The sequence below is a fragment of the Cololabis saira genome, chromosome 5, assembly GCF_033807715.1.
Source record: "Cololabis saira isolate AMF1-May2022 chromosome 5, fColSai1.1, whole genome shotgun sequence".
In the NCBI taxonomy this organism is placed as follows: domain Eukaryota; kingdom Metazoa; phylum Chordata; class Actinopteri; order Beloniformes; family Belonidae; genus Cololabis; species Cololabis saira.
In genome coordinates, this window is record NC_084591.1 from 46,711,368 (window position 1) to 46,727,922 (window position 16,555).

The 16,555-nt window shown below is 42.2% G+C and overlaps 2 protein-coding genes across 3 annotated transcripts in view; one reads left to right on the plus strand and one right to left on the minus strand.

The window, feature by feature from the left end:
- The window catches only part of LOC133444488 (integrin alpha-11-like), a 107,432-nt gene extending 102,361 nt beyond the window's left edge, over nt 1-5,071 (plus strand). Inside the window, exon 30 of the mRNA XM_061722308.1 lies at nt 4,614-5,071. Coding sequence (XP_061578292.1) covers nt 4,614-4,694 — 81 coding nt within the window. The 3' untranslated portion in view covers nt 4,695-5,071. The remainder of the gene's footprint in view (nt 1-4,613) is intronic.
- spg11 (SPG11 vesicle trafficking associated, spatacsin) overlaps nt 4,441-16,555 on the minus strand; it is an 81,233-nt gene continuing 69,118 nt past the window's right edge. For both annotated transcript variants that reach the window (XM_061722307.1, XM_061722306.1), the window contains exons 34-40: nt 15,996-16,115; nt 14,444-14,612; nt 13,602-13,678; nt 13,372-13,527; nt 12,003-12,154; nt 10,752-10,964; nt 4,441-4,793 (exon numbers count right to left, since the gene is read on the minus strand). In XM_061722307.1, coding sequence (XP_061578291.1) covers nt 10,790-10,964; nt 12,003-12,154; nt 13,372-13,527; nt 13,602-13,678; nt 14,444-14,612; nt 15,996-16,115 — 849 coding nt within the window. In that variant the 3' untranslated portion in view covers nt 4,441-4,793; nt 10,752-10,789. The remainder of the gene's footprint in view (nt 4,794-10,751; nt 10,965-12,002; nt 12,155-13,371; nt 13,528-13,601; nt 13,679-14,443; nt 14,613-15,995; nt 16,116-16,555) is intronic.

Below are 16,555 nucleotides of genomic sequence, written 5' to 3' on the forward strand. Positions count from 1 at the left end.
GCACTTTTTTGGGATTATTTCTCTGCGACGCTACCTGTGTTTTTTTTTTCCGCACCCGACATGGCGCCGCGGCTCAAGTACAGCAGAGACTTTCTCATCCAGCTGCAGCCGCAGCCTGAACTCCGGATTTTCCGCCCCGCTCCGACGGATTACTATCCTGGGATTATACTCCGTGGATACCCCAATAACCAGCACATCTCTGTCTGCAAAAATCGCAAACCAAAGGTAAACAGGAGGGGTTTAAAGAAGGGTGGACTGAGAACAAGACTTAAACGGGAGACGCACAAACAAAGAGCGCTCCCGTCCATTATCCTGGCCAACGTGCGGTCTCTCCGCAACAAACTTGACGGGCTGCAGGCTTGTGTGAACCATCTGCACGAGTTCAGAACTGCTTCTGTTTTGGCTTTCACGGAATCATGGCTTAATAACAGCGATCAGGACGGCATGCTGCACATAGACGGCTTTTCAGCAACCGTTCGTCTGGACAGAGACAGTGAACGCACCGGGAAACAACATGGCGGAAGTGTGTGTCTGTATGTAAATAACAACTGGTGCTCTACAGTTACTGTGAGGGAGAAGCTTTGCACCGCAGACATTGAGCTTCTGGCTGTTTCCCTGCGCCCCTACTACCTCCCCAGAGAGTTCCCTCAGCTCTTCTTCATCCTGGTCTACATCCACCCCAGAGCTAACGCAGCTATAGCAACTGAGCATCTCACCAGCACTCTGCATAACCTGGAACACTTATCCTTGGACTCTCCTAAATTCATACTAGGTGACTTCAACCACTGTTCCCCCGACAAATCCCTTAAAGGATTTGAACAATATATTACATGCAACACTCGGCAGGGGAAGACTCTGGATAAACGCTATGGTACTGTACCAGACGCATTCAAAGCCCCCCCTGGCTCTGCAGACCACCACACCATCCTGCTGGCCCCTGCTTACACTCCAGTCATTAGGAGGATCAAGAAGACCAAGAAAAAGATCAAGCAGTGGACAGCGGAAAGTATCCTCACCCTGCAAGGATGCTTCGAAGCCACTGACTGGGACAGCCTCCTCTCTCCCTCCGATGACATCAACGTACAGGTCGACTCGGTATCATCTTACATCTCCTTCTGTACGGACACTATTATTCCATCAAAAACAGTCACAATCTACCCTAACAATAAACCCTGGATCACCAAGGAGGAGGAGGATTTTCTTCACCGGCTCCGAACTGGAAAAAAAGAAGGTCAACAGAGAGGTCAAGAGGGCCATTAAAACTGCCAAGCTGGACTATAAAAACAAAGTGGAGGAAAAATTAATCGCACGGGACCTCCGCTCAGCCTGGCAGGGCCTCAAAACCATGGCCTCCGTGAACACTGCTTCCACCTCCCCCAGAACCATCCAGGTGGAGTGCAGCACCCCCTCCTCCCTCCCTGACGACCTCAGCGCCTTCTACTCCAGGTTTGAGTCGGACAACTCCACCCAGCTGGAGGAGTCCAGATCTTCACTCAAACCTGGCAGCTCTGCACTCACCTTCAGGACCGAGGATGTGGTGAGTGCCCTCAGGAGGACCAGAGAGAGGAGCTCACCCGGTCCCGACAACATCAGCGGCCGACTCCTGAGACACTGTGCAGGGCAACTAGGGAGTGTGTTCCCGACTCTGTTTCAATACTCCCTCGACAGTCACACCGTTTCAAAGCTGTGGAAACACTCCACAGTCATCCCTATCCCCAAAAAGAATAAACCTAAGACTCTAAGTCCTAAGTCCCATGGCCCTCACCTCCCTGGTGATGAAGGCCATGGAGAAGATCATCAAACAGCACATCATGAGAGAAACTGACACCCTAATGGACCCACTCCAGTTTGCATATGGCGCAGGCAGAAGCATGGATGATGCAAAAATCTTCATCATGGAGTCCATTCACAAACACCTGGAGCTCCCCGACTCATCCGCCAGACTTCTGTTCGCTGACTTCTCTTCAGCATTCAACACCCTGCAGCCCCACATCCTGGCCACTAAACTCTCCTCCCACTTTCACCTGGATGACCAGTTAATCCTGTGGATCCTGGACTTTCTGACCAACAGAAATCAGAGGGTTCGGGTCAACAACTCTCTCTCTGACCTCTGCTCCACCTCCACTGGCTCCCCCCAGGGCTGTGTGCTCTCCCCCCTGCTCTTCATCCTCTACACCTATGACTGCAGAGCCACACAGCCCAACCGCCATCTGGTCAAGTACGCTGACGACACAGTTCTCCTGTCACTGCTGTCAGGCCCCTCACAACACCACGGACCCGTTCTGCAGGAGTTCGTGGAGTGGTGTGACAGCTCCAAACTGGAACTAAACTCCAGCAAGACCAAAGAGATGGTGGTGACCTTCTCCAGCAGACAGAGGGATCTGGCTGCTGCAGTCACCACCATCATCCACGGGAAGCCAGTGGAGACAGTCGTGGAATACAAATACCTGGGCACCATCTTCGACAACCTCCTGAAATTCTCTGCCAACACAGAGGAGATTCTCAGGAAGTGTCACCAACGGCTGTACCTCCTCAGGAAACTCAACTCCTGTGGAGTCAGCACACACATCATGATGACTTTCTACTACGCCTTCCTGGAAAGCATCATGACCTTCTCCATGACCTGCTGGTTCCACTCCCTCAGCATCCAGAACAGGAACAGACTGCAGAGCACAGCAGCACTTTGCTCGAAAATCATCGGCCTGCCGGTCAGAACTCTGTCTGTGGTTTTCATCCAGCAGGCCCTCAGTCAGGCAGCTAAAATCATGAAGGACCCCTCCCACATACTCCATCCTGCATTCCAGTGGCTCCCCTCCAGGAGGCGCCTGCGCTGTCGCCTGCAGGACTGAGAGGAGGAGAGCTACTTTTGTCCCCAAAGCTACCCTGCTTTTTAATTCCAGCTGCTAAACACATCCCCCACATCCACAGACCCCCCCCCCCGGACTACTCCATACTCTGTTAAATTGTTTACTCCACTGTCGACACTTTATATACTGTATACTGTATATTTTATGTAAACCACAGTCACTCTATTGTACATTTTTTCTGACATTCTTATATTTATATACTTTTTGGTACATTTCTTGTACATATGAGACATGCCCCACTTATCTGTTTTTTATTTACTTTATTTTTTATTATCCTATTTGATACCTTCAACGTTTTGCTGCCCAGTTGCCTTGAAATTGCCCCTCGGGGATAAATAAAGTATTTCTGATTCTGATTCTGATTTTGATACAGCTGAAAGTACTATGAGGTTTTTTTCATAAACGGACGGTTGGTGGAGCAGGGGACATCACAGGCTATAGGGTTTACTCATACTGGAATTAGAGTCTGAGAGGCGAGCCAGCACTGTCCTGTTTCATTTAAAGATGGTTTAATTAGGGCCCGAGCACTTACAGTGCGAAGGTCCTATTGTATCTAGGAATTCTTTTCCTTTTTTTTTTTCCAACGAAATGAGGGCCTTTTTGCCCCTTGACCGTGCCCCAAAAGTCACCAAATTTTGCACGCAAGCCAGGCCTTGATATTTAATGGCTTGCATTAATGGGCGTGGCCTAATGGCTCAACAGCGCCCCCTAGAAAACTTTGTGCCTCAAGCCCCACAATACGGTTTGACGTACATGCACGAAAATCGGTACACACCTGTATCATGTCGCAACTTAAAGAAAAGTCTCTTGGCGCCATTGCCGAAACCGAACAGGAAGTCGGCCATTTTGAGTTAATCGTGTCATTTTGTCACAATTTATGCCATTCCTTCGGCAGTTAATACGGCCCGAACCGTAACGTGCACCCAGGTGTGTTATACATCAAAATGTGCGTCTCCATCCTGCGACAACGCGCATTACTTTTCTCAGTCAAAAGCGTTACTGTGGCGACGCTAGAGTCCAAAAAGCGCGCCCCCACTTCATCTGATTGGTCCATATTTGATAGTTTCCACTTTCTGCCATAACCTTTCAATGGTTTGACATAGAGACTCGTGGGTGGTGTCATCGGACTCGGTATTGAATACTTGACCTTCATTGGCATGAATTACCCCCGCCCCTTCTTCTGATTGGTCGATATGTGATAGTTCCCACTTTCTGCAATAACTTTTGAATGGTTTGATATAAAGACTCGTGGGTGGTGTCATCGGACTCGGTTTTGAGTACTTGACCATAATTGGTGCAAATTAGCCCCGCCCCTTCATCTGATTGGTGGATATCTGATATACTGATATACTTTCTGCCATAACTTTTGAATGGCTTGACATAGAGAGTCGTGGCTGGTGTTATTTGCTAAATGTCCAGGCCAGAAGAATCTACATGCAAGTCATGTTCCGGTTTCTGTAATAGACGCTATTTAAACAAAACTGAAGTGAATTGATTATAGAAAAAGACATTTGTATTATCAACATGATGTGGAGCAAGAGCACGTAGAATTAAAGAAACAGAGACCTTTAACATCAGTATTAAATACTTTATTATTCAGACTTTTTGCAAAGAAATTAAAGTCAAATTAAAATGTCAGAATCACTGTTTTTCTTTTCAAAGTGCGTGTTCTTTTTCTGCAGTGGATTATCTCATCAGATTGAACTGACTGATACCAGAGCATGACGCTGTCTGTTGTCTCGTCAGATTGGCTTCTTCAACAGACGGAGGCAGCGGGAGGAAGACGAGCAGCCCGGCGCCGACGGGAAGGCAGAGCAGCCACTGTGATGTGTGGGCAACCTCTGTTACATCTGGGGTTTCCATAGCAACTGGAGAAAACCTGAATGCATCATGACGAGTCTTCAGCTGCCCCACAAAGACATCAACCTGAAAGAGCAGAAAAGACAACCGGTTAAGGCCCCGGCTGACCAATCAGAGGCTCTACAGATCTATTAGAGCAAGAAAGTAGAGAACTATCATATTTGATATAATAAACACGTATGTATGAACAACCCCCGGAAACCAGCTCCAACTACAGTCAACACATCCATCTTAAGATGAACATCTGTAATTCACATGTACAGGACTGTCTCAGAAAATTTTAATATTGTGATAAAGTTCTTTATTTTCTGTAATGCAATTAAAAAAACAAAAATGTCATACATTCTGGATTCATTACAAATCAACTGAAATATTGCAAGGCTTTTATTATTTTAATATTGCTGATTATGGTTTACAGTTTAAGAGTAAGATTCCCAGAATATTCTAATTTTTTTAGATAGGATATTTGAGTTTTCTTAAGCTGTAAGCCATGATCAGCAATATTAAAATAATAAAAGGCTTGTAATATTTCAGTTGATTTGTAATGAATCCAGAATGTATGACATTTTTGCATTACAGAAAATATAAGGACTTTATCACAATATTCTAATTTTCTGAGACAGTCACATACACTGCAAAAACTCAAAATCTTAACAAGAATATTTGTCTTATTTCTAGTTAAAATGTCTCATTTTTAGTCAAAAAACTCATTACACTAATAGAGTAATTACCAGAAAAATAACTTGTTATTTGACAATTTTCACCTGTTTCAAGTAAATTTTCACTTAAAATAAAGTAGAAAAATCTGCAAAAATGTTTTTGCTTGTAATGAGAAGATAAATCTTGTTCCACTGGCAGATTTTTCTACTTATTTCAAGTGAAAATTTACTTGAAACAGGTGAAGATTGTCAAATAAGTTATTGTTCTGGGGATGACTCATGTTTTAAGTGTAATGAGATTTTTTTGACTAAAAATGAGACATTTTAACTAGAAATAAGACAAATATTCCTGGTAAGATTTTGAGTTTTTGCCGTGTAAAAAAATAAATAAAACAGGAACTAGTGGAACAGATGTGGCGCGCTGGTGGGAAGAAATCCAAGCAGAAAAAAGGATTATTTAATCATTAATTCAACAAGTTGGAATATATGAAATGTGAATGCTTTCATAAAAGTCTCCAAGTGAAACGCAAAACATGGCAACGTGTTATCTGAGTGGGGGGTGGAGGAGAGAGGACAATGATATGAACCATATGCACCAGGGTTGATTTAGTATAATTTTTACTTTTTTGAAATATTAAGAGAATATAAATGCATTATATTCAAAAATGTATCAGTCCAAATCAATATCTGGTGTATTTTGTTGTACAAAACATAAACAGTACAATTTTTCCTGAGACTATTGAGATGATATTGTTTGATATGAAGCTGGAGTTCTAATAAAGAAATGTAAATTAGTGCTGTGTTGTTGGTCCCCACCTTTAGTTATTGGAGGCAGGGTGCAGTCTGATGCCTGTGCTCAGTTTGGATGTGCATTTCTCACCTTATATAATGCGTTAATCTTGTGACCAGGGTCGCCACCCGTCCCTTGAAATACGGAATTGTTACGTAATTGGGAATTAAAAGTTGAGTTCCGTATTGAACCAAAACGGAACGCAGTTTATTCCGTATTTCTTAATTGTACCATGAACGTCTCACACACATGAACAACAGACTAACAATAATGAACAAAATAAAGGACAGGATACATTTAAGACAGCAACATATGTTGGTGCGCTCTCTGTTATTTATTGGTCATAATCTACAGGTGAAGGTTGAAAATTTTAATATATTGCAAAACTTCATTCGTTTCAGTAAATTCAACTAAAGGCGAATCAAATATATTATTTCCCACTACATGCAAAGTGAGATATTTCAAGCCTTTGTTTGTTATAATTTTGATGATTATGGCTCACAGTTTATGAAAACCCCAAATAAAAAATCTCCAAAAATTAGAATAGTTTATAAAATCAATAAACTAAAAAAAAAAAATTGGATATGTATATGTATATATATATATATATATATATATATATATATATATATATATTAATAAAATAAATATATGTTTTATATCAAAAATGCATGCATATATATATATATATATATATATATATATATATATATATATATATATATATACACACACACACACACACACACACACACACACATATATATATATATATATATATATATATATATATACACACACACACACACACACACACACACACACATATATATATATATATATATATATATATATATATATATATACACACACACACAGTCCGGAAAGTATTCAAAACGCTTCACTTTTCCCACATTCTTTTATGTTACAGCCCTATTGATAATAGGAATAAATTAATTTTTTTTCCCTCAGAGTTCTACACAAAACACCCCATAATGACAACATGAAAGAAGTTTTGATGCGACTTTTGTAAATGTATTAAAAATAAAAATAACAAGAAATCATATGAGCATAAGTATTCATAACGTTTGCTTAATACTTTGTAGAAGCTCCTCTGGCAGCAATTACAGCCTCAAGTCTTTTTGAATAGGTTGCTACAAGTTTGCCACACCTATTCTTGGGCAGTTTTGCCCATTCTTCCTTACAGACCCTCTCAAGCTCCATCAGGTTGGATGGGGAGCGTCGGTGTACAGCCAGAGATGTTGGATGGGATTCAGGTCTGGGCTCTGGCTGGCCACTCAAGGACATTGACATGGTTGTTCTGAAGCCACTCCGCTGATATTTTGGCTGTGTGCTTTGGGTCGTTGTCCTGCTGAAAGATGAAGTGTCGTCCTAGTCTGAGGTCAACAGCACTCTGGATCAGGTTTTCATCCAAGATGTCTCTGTACATGGCTGCATTCATCTTTCCCTCAATCCTGACTAGTTGCCCAGGTCCTGCTGATGAAAAACACCCCCACAGCATGATGCTGCCACCACCATGCTTCACTGTAGGGATGGTGTTCTCCAGGTGATGAGCGGTGCCTGGTCTCCTCCAAACACGACGAGTGGAATTCATGCCAAATAGTTCAATCTTTGTCTCATCAGACCAGAGGATGTTTTTTCTCATGGTCTGAGAGTCCTCCAGGTGCCTTTTGGCAAACTCCAGTCGGGCTGCCATACGCTTTTTAGTAAGGAGGGGCTTGCGCCTGGTCACTCTACCATACAAGCCTGATTGGTGGATTGCTGCAGAGATGGTTGGTCTTCTTGAAGTTTCTCCTCTCTCCACAGAGGAACGCTGGAGTTCTGACAGAGTGACCGTCGGGTCCTTGGTCACCTCTCTGACTAAGGCCCTTCTCCCCCGATTGCTCAGCTTAGGCGGGCGGCCAGCTCTAGGGAGATTCCTGGTGGTTCCAAACTTCTTCCATTTAAGGATGATGCAGGCCACAGTGCTCACTGGGACCTTCAAAGCAGCAGACATTTTTCTGTACCCTTCCCCAGATTTGTGCCTCGAAACAATCCTGTTTGGGAGGTCTGAAGACAATTCTTTTGACTTCATGTTTGGTTTGTGTTGCAACATGCACTGCCAACTGTGAGAGCTTATATAGACAGGTGTGTGTCTTTCCAAATCAAGTCCAATCAACTGAATTCACCACAGGTGGACTCCCATTAAGCTGTAGAAACAACTTGAGAGAGATCAGTGGAAACAGAATTTTGAGTTTCATGGTTCTGAATACTTCTGCACAGGTGATATTTATAGTTTTTTATTTTTTATACATTTACAAAAATCATAACAAAACTTCTTTCATGTTGTCATTATGGGGTATTTTGTGTAGAATTCTGAGAAAAAAAATGAATGTATTCCTAATATCAATAGGGCTGTAACATAAAAGAATGTGGGAAAAGTGAAGTACTTTCCGGACTGACTGTATGTATGTATGTATGTATGTATGTATGTATGTATGTATGTATATATATATATATATATATATATATATATATATATATATACACACACATATATATATATATATATATATATATATATATATATATATATATATATATATATATATATATATATATATATATATATATATATATATATATATGGTATTAACCATTAATATATATGCAGACAAGGTTAAAAAAAATAATAAATAAACTATTCAATCATCAAAATGATAACAAATAAAGGCTTAATATATCTTGCTTTGCATGTAATGAGACTATGTAATATATTAGTTTCACTTTTTAAGTTGAATTATCAAAATAAATTAACTTTTACACCATATTCTAATGTTCCGACCTTCACCTGTAACTATATTTATATTTACTTGCATGTACGTCTTGGCTGATGTAGACAAACATACATAGCATTTCAGTTGCTAGTATAGTAGTCTGTCTGTAGTCAGGTTCGATGCTATTAAAGCACTTTAAACTTTAAATCAAAGCATTTAGTTTTTTCATATAAAATAAATACATTTCTCTGCATTTTAGAAGTTTTGGGGACGTCCCTTTTTTTGGCGCCTGCGCTGCTGAAATCGGAGCGTCCCTTATTTCTATTTCTGAAAGGTGGCAACCCTGCTTGTGACAGTTTCCTTGCCAGTTGCTGGGACGTCCTCCTGACTGCAGATAGAGATGCACCGATCGATCGGCCCCTGATCGGGATCAGGCTGATAATGCCCCTATCGGTTTTGATCGGAGATCGGAAAATAATAGTTCAGAGCGGCCGATCTGATGGCGTTTACAACAACAAACCCCCGCCCGCGCGGGTGTTCCCGCATCTCAAACCGAGCCGTCCTGAGGACGCGTGGGTCTCGCCGGTGCGGGAGTTTTATAATGTCTGAAAAGGACAACAAATTTGCAGTTTGCAAAGTGTGTCCAAAGGAGATACCATGAAGAGGAATGTTACAAAAGAATTTAAACACAACAAAGCTGATAAAACGTTTGAAAGTTCTTCACACGGAGTATATTGAGTTTTCAAAGTTGGCTGCAGCAGAAAAAAGGGAGAGAAAAAAAGGAGCGCGCAGCAACGACACTAACTCAGCTGCAACACCTGTAACAGAGACTTATAAACGACAGCAAGAAAAATAAAGAACTACATCGTAAGGTAATTAATTCATATGCTTTGCTCATCAACCGCTTTCAGTTGTAGAAGAGATCGGGTTTAAACACGTTTGCAGCTTGGATCCGCGGAGCCGCGTCGTAAATATTTCACTGATGAAATCCTGTCAGAGTTTTACCAGACTATATACAGTCCAAATCCTCATGCAGGACGACAGTCGTGTCAGTCGCTTCACCAGTGACATTTGGAGTTTATAGTGTGAAGAGTTTTGCTTCACTCAAGAGTTTCCTCACATGCAGCGGATGCTACCGCTAAAGCTTTCACAAAGCTTAATAATTCATAATTAATTTTAAGATTTAATTCCTCTTTCCACAGGAAAACTGAGGTTTATAGTTTGCAACTTGTATCAACTCTAAGAGAGTGACATGTCTGCTGTTTCTGTGTTGGTGACATGTTGTACATAATTATTACCACAGGAAAGCTGAAGCTACTAAACTACACTTACTCTTTGTAAGCCGAGTTTTACACCTAATCTCCTAATTTTTATACCTAATAATACAATGTCACTGTCGTGTACATGAGACAACAATATTGACGAATTTATGGATTTCACGCTGTGATCGGTGATCGGCAAAATCGGGATCGGCCGATACTGGTTTTGGAGATCGGTGATCGGCCCTTAAAATCCTGATCGGTGCATCTCTAACTGCAGACGGGTCAGTACAGAGGGAACAGGTTCACTGTACTCCTGTCTTATCAGAATACAAGTTCAAGGCATATTCAGCTGCAGGTTTGTTTGATTAAACTGACTCAAATACTTCAAAAGAGTCTTTAATTTTGGATTTTCCAGCATCAAGTGGTTAAATTCAGACAGGATTATTACATGTCATGTCGCATTACTTCCACTTAGGGGCAGTGTCAGAAACATGTTGAACAAACTGCAGATTTTATTGTAATGTATAAACCCGTACCATCAGTGCACCTCCTCTTGGCTGGGTCAGGACGTGGGTCAGCTGGACAGTCTGTCGTTCAGGTAGTTGGAGGTCTGGGGGTCCTGCAGGAGCGTCTTGGTCACGTCGTACAGGTTCTGCTGGTAGGCCAGCTTGTAGCGGCCGTACACGTCCTCGCAGTGGGTGAGCAGGCGCTTCACGTTGGCCGTGACACTTCCGGAGGGGCCGTCCAGCCTGAAACACGGTTACACAGGTTAGACTGGTGTCACGGGCCTGGATGGAGGAGCACTGGTGACAGAAGGTACTATCATCATCATCATCATCATCATCATCATCATCATCATCATCATCATCATCGTTTATTCATTATGTCATTCTGAGAAACATTCAGTCTGCAGATAAAACTATACATGAGATGTCTAAGCAAGGCCTGAAATGAGTTGACTCACTTTACAGAACAGCTCACTTGCACTCCACCATCTGGGCTGTTTCAATAGTTTCCTCATGCAATCATTGTAAGCAACCTGCAACCTATGAATGCTTGCCTTCTTAAATGTACTCCATAAAGGAGCAGTATTATATATTATATAGAGTGGGGTACAGTATGACCTAAAGAGACAGATCTTCACATGGTCAGAACACATGTTACATTTCCTTCTGAGCATGTTTGCCTGAGCATAAAGGACTCGGCACTGTCTATTAATATCCTCGTCATCAGTTATTTGGTCTCTGATAAAATGACCAAGGTATTTAATTTTAGTACAGATATTAACCTTTTGTCCTATAAGATAACATTTTGGAAATGTGAGGTATCAGTCTTCTTTAGTACGACACAGCATAACCATACTCTTCTTGGCATTAATAATAATAATAATAATGAACTTTATTTCGATAGCATCTTTGATATGAAAATGGCAGCTCAAAGTGCTTTACAAACAGTACAAACTTGTCAAGAACAATGAGAAATAGAGAAACAAACAACAGCAAATAAAACAAAAAACACAAATATTTAAGTGCAGTGATATAATACATAACCCTGACAAAATAATGATACAGTATATCATGGTTAATCCCATACTCAGTACATATATTAAACAACTGTTGTTTATTATACTGTTGCAATCCGGCACTGCTGGGGGAAAAAATTGCCAAATCATCAGCATACACGAGATGGTTTAAAATAGTGTTTCCAATTACACATCCTGTTGTACACGCTCCCAGTTGGTGAGAAAGATCATCCATGCAGATGTTAAAAAGGGCTTATCCTCTTACTTTTTGAAAATGTCCTCAAAGAGGGTGCAGGTGAGTGGGCGGTGGCGCTTCAGCTCCTCCAGGTAAAGGAAGTCTCCCTTCAGGACGACGCGCTGGTACAGGATCTCAGCCCAGTCTGGACTGTAGCCGTACGCCTCGCACACCACCAGCACCTGACACACAGGAGACCAGGTCAACAGCAGCTCTGGTGGGGGTTAGTTTCACTGCTGAGGAACCACAGTTGTCCACACTGAGTGCGTTTACATGGGAAGTTTAATTCCTCTTTAATTCAGAATTAAAATTAAATCCGATTTAAAATGAGTAAAAATGACCATGTAAACACCTAATTCTGAAGGAAAATGGCCATTCCTCTTTAAATTAATTCCGGTCTAGAGCCGCTCGGTGGTGCAGTGGGTTAAGCAGCGGCTCATATATTGAGGCTACAGTCCTCCTCCTGCAGCGGTCGCAGGTTGGAATCCCAGCCTGCGCACCTTTGCTGCATGTCATCCCCATTCTCTCTCTATCCTCTTCCTGTCTGTATACTTTGAATAAAGGGTTAGGGTTAGGATATTGAGCAGACTGCGCTTTTATGCAGGTACATGAACTCTTATGTATTTGTAGCCAACTTAGTCATTTTGATATTAGGCTAATATAACTAATACAGAAACATGCAGCATGTGTTGTCTTCATTCTAAGGCTGATACAAGACTTTACATTTTTTGCGCCTCCAGACACATTTGTTTTTTTTGGTCCAATATGGCTCTTTCTACATTTTGAGTTGCCGACGCCTGGTCTAGGAGAATCCGCCTTCCCAAGACATCGTCGCCAGAGCTCCCACAATCAGCGCTCTTTAGAAAACCCTCTAGAAACTTTCAGGTGATGCCACAGAGGGTTGGAGCAGGTCTTCATCATCTGTCTGTCTGTAGTCCACCTCTCTACGTACGCCCGGTGTTCTGCCAATCCATGCTACTTTGTGGTTCTTGCGCACGCGCACAGTCAATTTTCAAAGTTTGATTGCCCATCATTTCTTGCACGATGTAAAATTGATAATATGGGATGTTTAGTATTTGATGCTTCAAAATAAACTACCCATGACATGAATTGCATTACACTTTGTGAACATTATACGATAAAGAGAAAAAAGAAACAATTCTATCGCTTTATTTGATATTCATTCAGTCATTCTCCTTTATTTAACCAGGCAGGTCATTAATAACATTCTTATTTACAATGACGGCCTGGTAAGAGACAAAGACCACTTGGGGGGAAAGGAAGTGGTTTAGGGAGTAAAACACAGTCAAAATGTAGCTCTACAAAGGTAGAAAACCATTAGGGAGCATTTTTTGGCAAAGCAGCAGAAATTGGCAGAACACCGGCAGCAGCAGCTCACCTGGTAGCAGCGCGGCAGCGCCACGACGGCGTTCAGCAGCTCTGCAGGTTTCAGGTTGATGACGCGCAGCTCCGAGCTCTGGTTCAGCAGGTGCAGCTGCAGAGACACCAGCTTGGCCATGCGGACGCAGTGACTGGCCTGACGCACACACGAGTCCTGCAGGTTAAACATGCATTAGAGCGCTGTGGTGGACGGTGGAGGAGAGTTCAGAGAGGAGCGGCGTACGGTACCTTGGAGAAACTCTCCGCCGCGTCCTTCAACAGCGCCAGAACTTTCACCAGAGAAGTCTTCAGCTCAGGAGTCACCACTACAAACACATGACAGGAATGAGAACGGTGTGGATCACAGCAGCTCAAAAAGTCCTGTAGGCTGAAACCATTCCTCCCATAATTCAAGTAATTCCATTACAAAAAATGATAGAGGAATTTTCTCTGCCTCGAGAAATCGTTTAATTTTGCAGCTCAAAGCAGGTGTTTCACCCGGACCACGTTTAATGCGGCACAACGCGTGGTTTGGTTTTAACTAAAAGAAAAGGCAGAAAATGTCATTTAATCTGTAAAAACACAGAGCTGTAGAGTGATGGGGGTGAAAAATAAAAACGTAATAAAGCTAACTGGGTAGTTTTCAATTTTATCTCTGTAGTCATTGATGGATAAAACATCAAGTAGCACTGGTGTCTAATGTGCTCCAATACAGCAGGGCTCATCATTTTATTTTGAACACTGCCAAAACTCAAAATCTTAAAGACTTTAACTTAAAACTTAACTAGAACTTAAAATTAGCATGCCACAAATGAAAGTTCAATTGAAACACGTGGGAAAAACACCTAACCTTTTAAGTGATGTGTGTTCAGGGTTTTTAAATGCACAGCCATGAACCTACTGGATTATATAATTTAGTTTTAGTGATGTCAGTTAACATCTAACATCTTATGTATTTATAATTGCTCTTTAACTAAACAAAAATATGTTTTATCCGATTACTCGATGGGATTTTCAGTAGAATACTGGATTACTAAAGTATTGTATAGCTGCAGCGCTGCAGTCCTGCAGGTGTCGGGGTCCCGGCTCACCCCAGGCCTGAGATTCGATCATCTTCAGCTGCGTCCTGGCGGCGATCTCGTGGTTCTCTCCGATCTCCCTCCTCATGCTGAAACAAAGCGCTACCATGTTGTGTTTCTCGCTGTCTGCAGGAAGGCAGCGCTTGATGTAATCCAGCAGCGCCGTCTTCAGACTGGAACTCTGCAGCAGGAGAGACAAGTCAGCGTCTGCTGCCACTTGTACAGCTGGAACATCATCCTCACATCTCAGAGTCACATTTTTGAGTTCTCTGCTTTCTTTGTCTTTGTTCTGGAGACCAGGGGCCTCATTTATCAACCGTGAGGAGAAAAGGTTCTAAATTCTGTCGTAGGAATGAAATTAAGAATGTGTGTAAGTACAAAAAAAATCAGAATTTATCAAACGTGCGGACACCGGTCGTACGCACACTAGTAAGTAATCAGTGATGATAAATCCCACCTGTTCTTACCTGCCGTGCTCGTGCACGGTTAGGCTCATTACATTCAGAAACGCCTCCAATTCACCATATATGGAGCAACAACAGCTCCTACTTGGAGGTTTCACACCAACAGAGCTGTTCTGCAGAATAAATGAGTTGTGCGTTCCTCCAGGCCACCGGGCAACGACGGGCAACAGAGACATAGTTGCATCGCAGATTATTTGTGCCTTGATTGAATGAAATCCTTTCATGTTCACGTAACTGAATTCATTGTGTGATGGTGCTTTTATGGTGATGTGGGTGCAATATAGCTCCAATTATGTTTGGGAATCCGGCGATGGCGTGAAATCCTTGTTTAATTTCGACTTTGTGATGTGTGTATGGAAACTGGGTGTAAATTAGGGCCAGAGAAGTTATTGCATCCAACACTGCCGGCATGATTCTGCTTAGTGTCGGCTGCGAAATGCCGCATATGTCTCCAATCTCTCTCTGAAATGTTCCGGTGGACAAACATCCCAGGGTGGACAGGAGCTGGATGTGACTGGGATGGATTTGGTGCGTTTTGTCTCTCGCTCCAACATACAGTAGGTTGTAAATCACGGCATAGATCCATCAGAATGTTTTTGGGGAAGCGGTACCTGCTGAGAAGCCACTCCGTGCTCTCACTGAACAGATCAGCTCTTTGAAAACGCACGCTTCTCCAAATCCTCCTCCAGTGCAAGATAAGCCATGGTACTTGTATTTTCTTTTCAGGTCGTCCTGCCAGCTGTCTTTTATAGCTTGTCACACCAATTATTCAAAATGTCTGCTAAATTACTAATGGAGAATTTTTATTAATTGGAGGAAACAGGGAACATGTGTGAAGTTTGAGATCGCTGAACACTGTGACTCTTTTAATGGGTTCTATTTGTAGTTTCACTGTTCTACCACTGGGTTTTGTGTGTACGCATGGTCGGAGTTGTGCTTACATTTACACGCGTTTCTGCACACAGGTACATGTTGATAAACTCCACACTTTGCGTGGGAATGTTCATACGCACACTTTACGCACATATCTGTGCATACGCACAGTTGATAAATGAGGCCCCAGGTGTGTGTGTGTGTGTGCGTGCGTGTGTGTGTCCCACCTGTCCTCTGTTTACATCAACCTTTTTCCTCAGCAGCATCTCAAAGCAGTGGTTCTGATGCAGGAGGTCAAAGATGTACGTCATCTCATTGTATCTGCCGATACCTGTAAGCAGACGCACCTGAACACACACACACACACACACACACACACACACACACACACACACACACACACACACACACACACACACACACACACAGTCAGCTGGCTGTCTAATATGACTAGTGTTGTGCTAGTTACTGAAAAATAGTAACTAGTTACCGTTACTAGTTACTTCATTAAAAAAGTAGACCAAAAAGTATTGAGTTATTATGAAAAGTAACTTTTTAGTTACTTAAAAAAAAACCTTATTTTAAATGCTCCCATTAATGCCCCTCTAGCCTTCAATTCAGCAGGTTCTGTATGGAGAATAATACAAACTTTTGATCAACTTGAATAGTTAAATAGTCTTAAACTTAAACAGTCTCCCCGCTTCTTCACTTCCTGTGTCAATAACGTTGGTTGCTTAGCAACAAGCTGAGAACGACCAATGAGCTTCAGCAGCAGCTCAAGAACGGG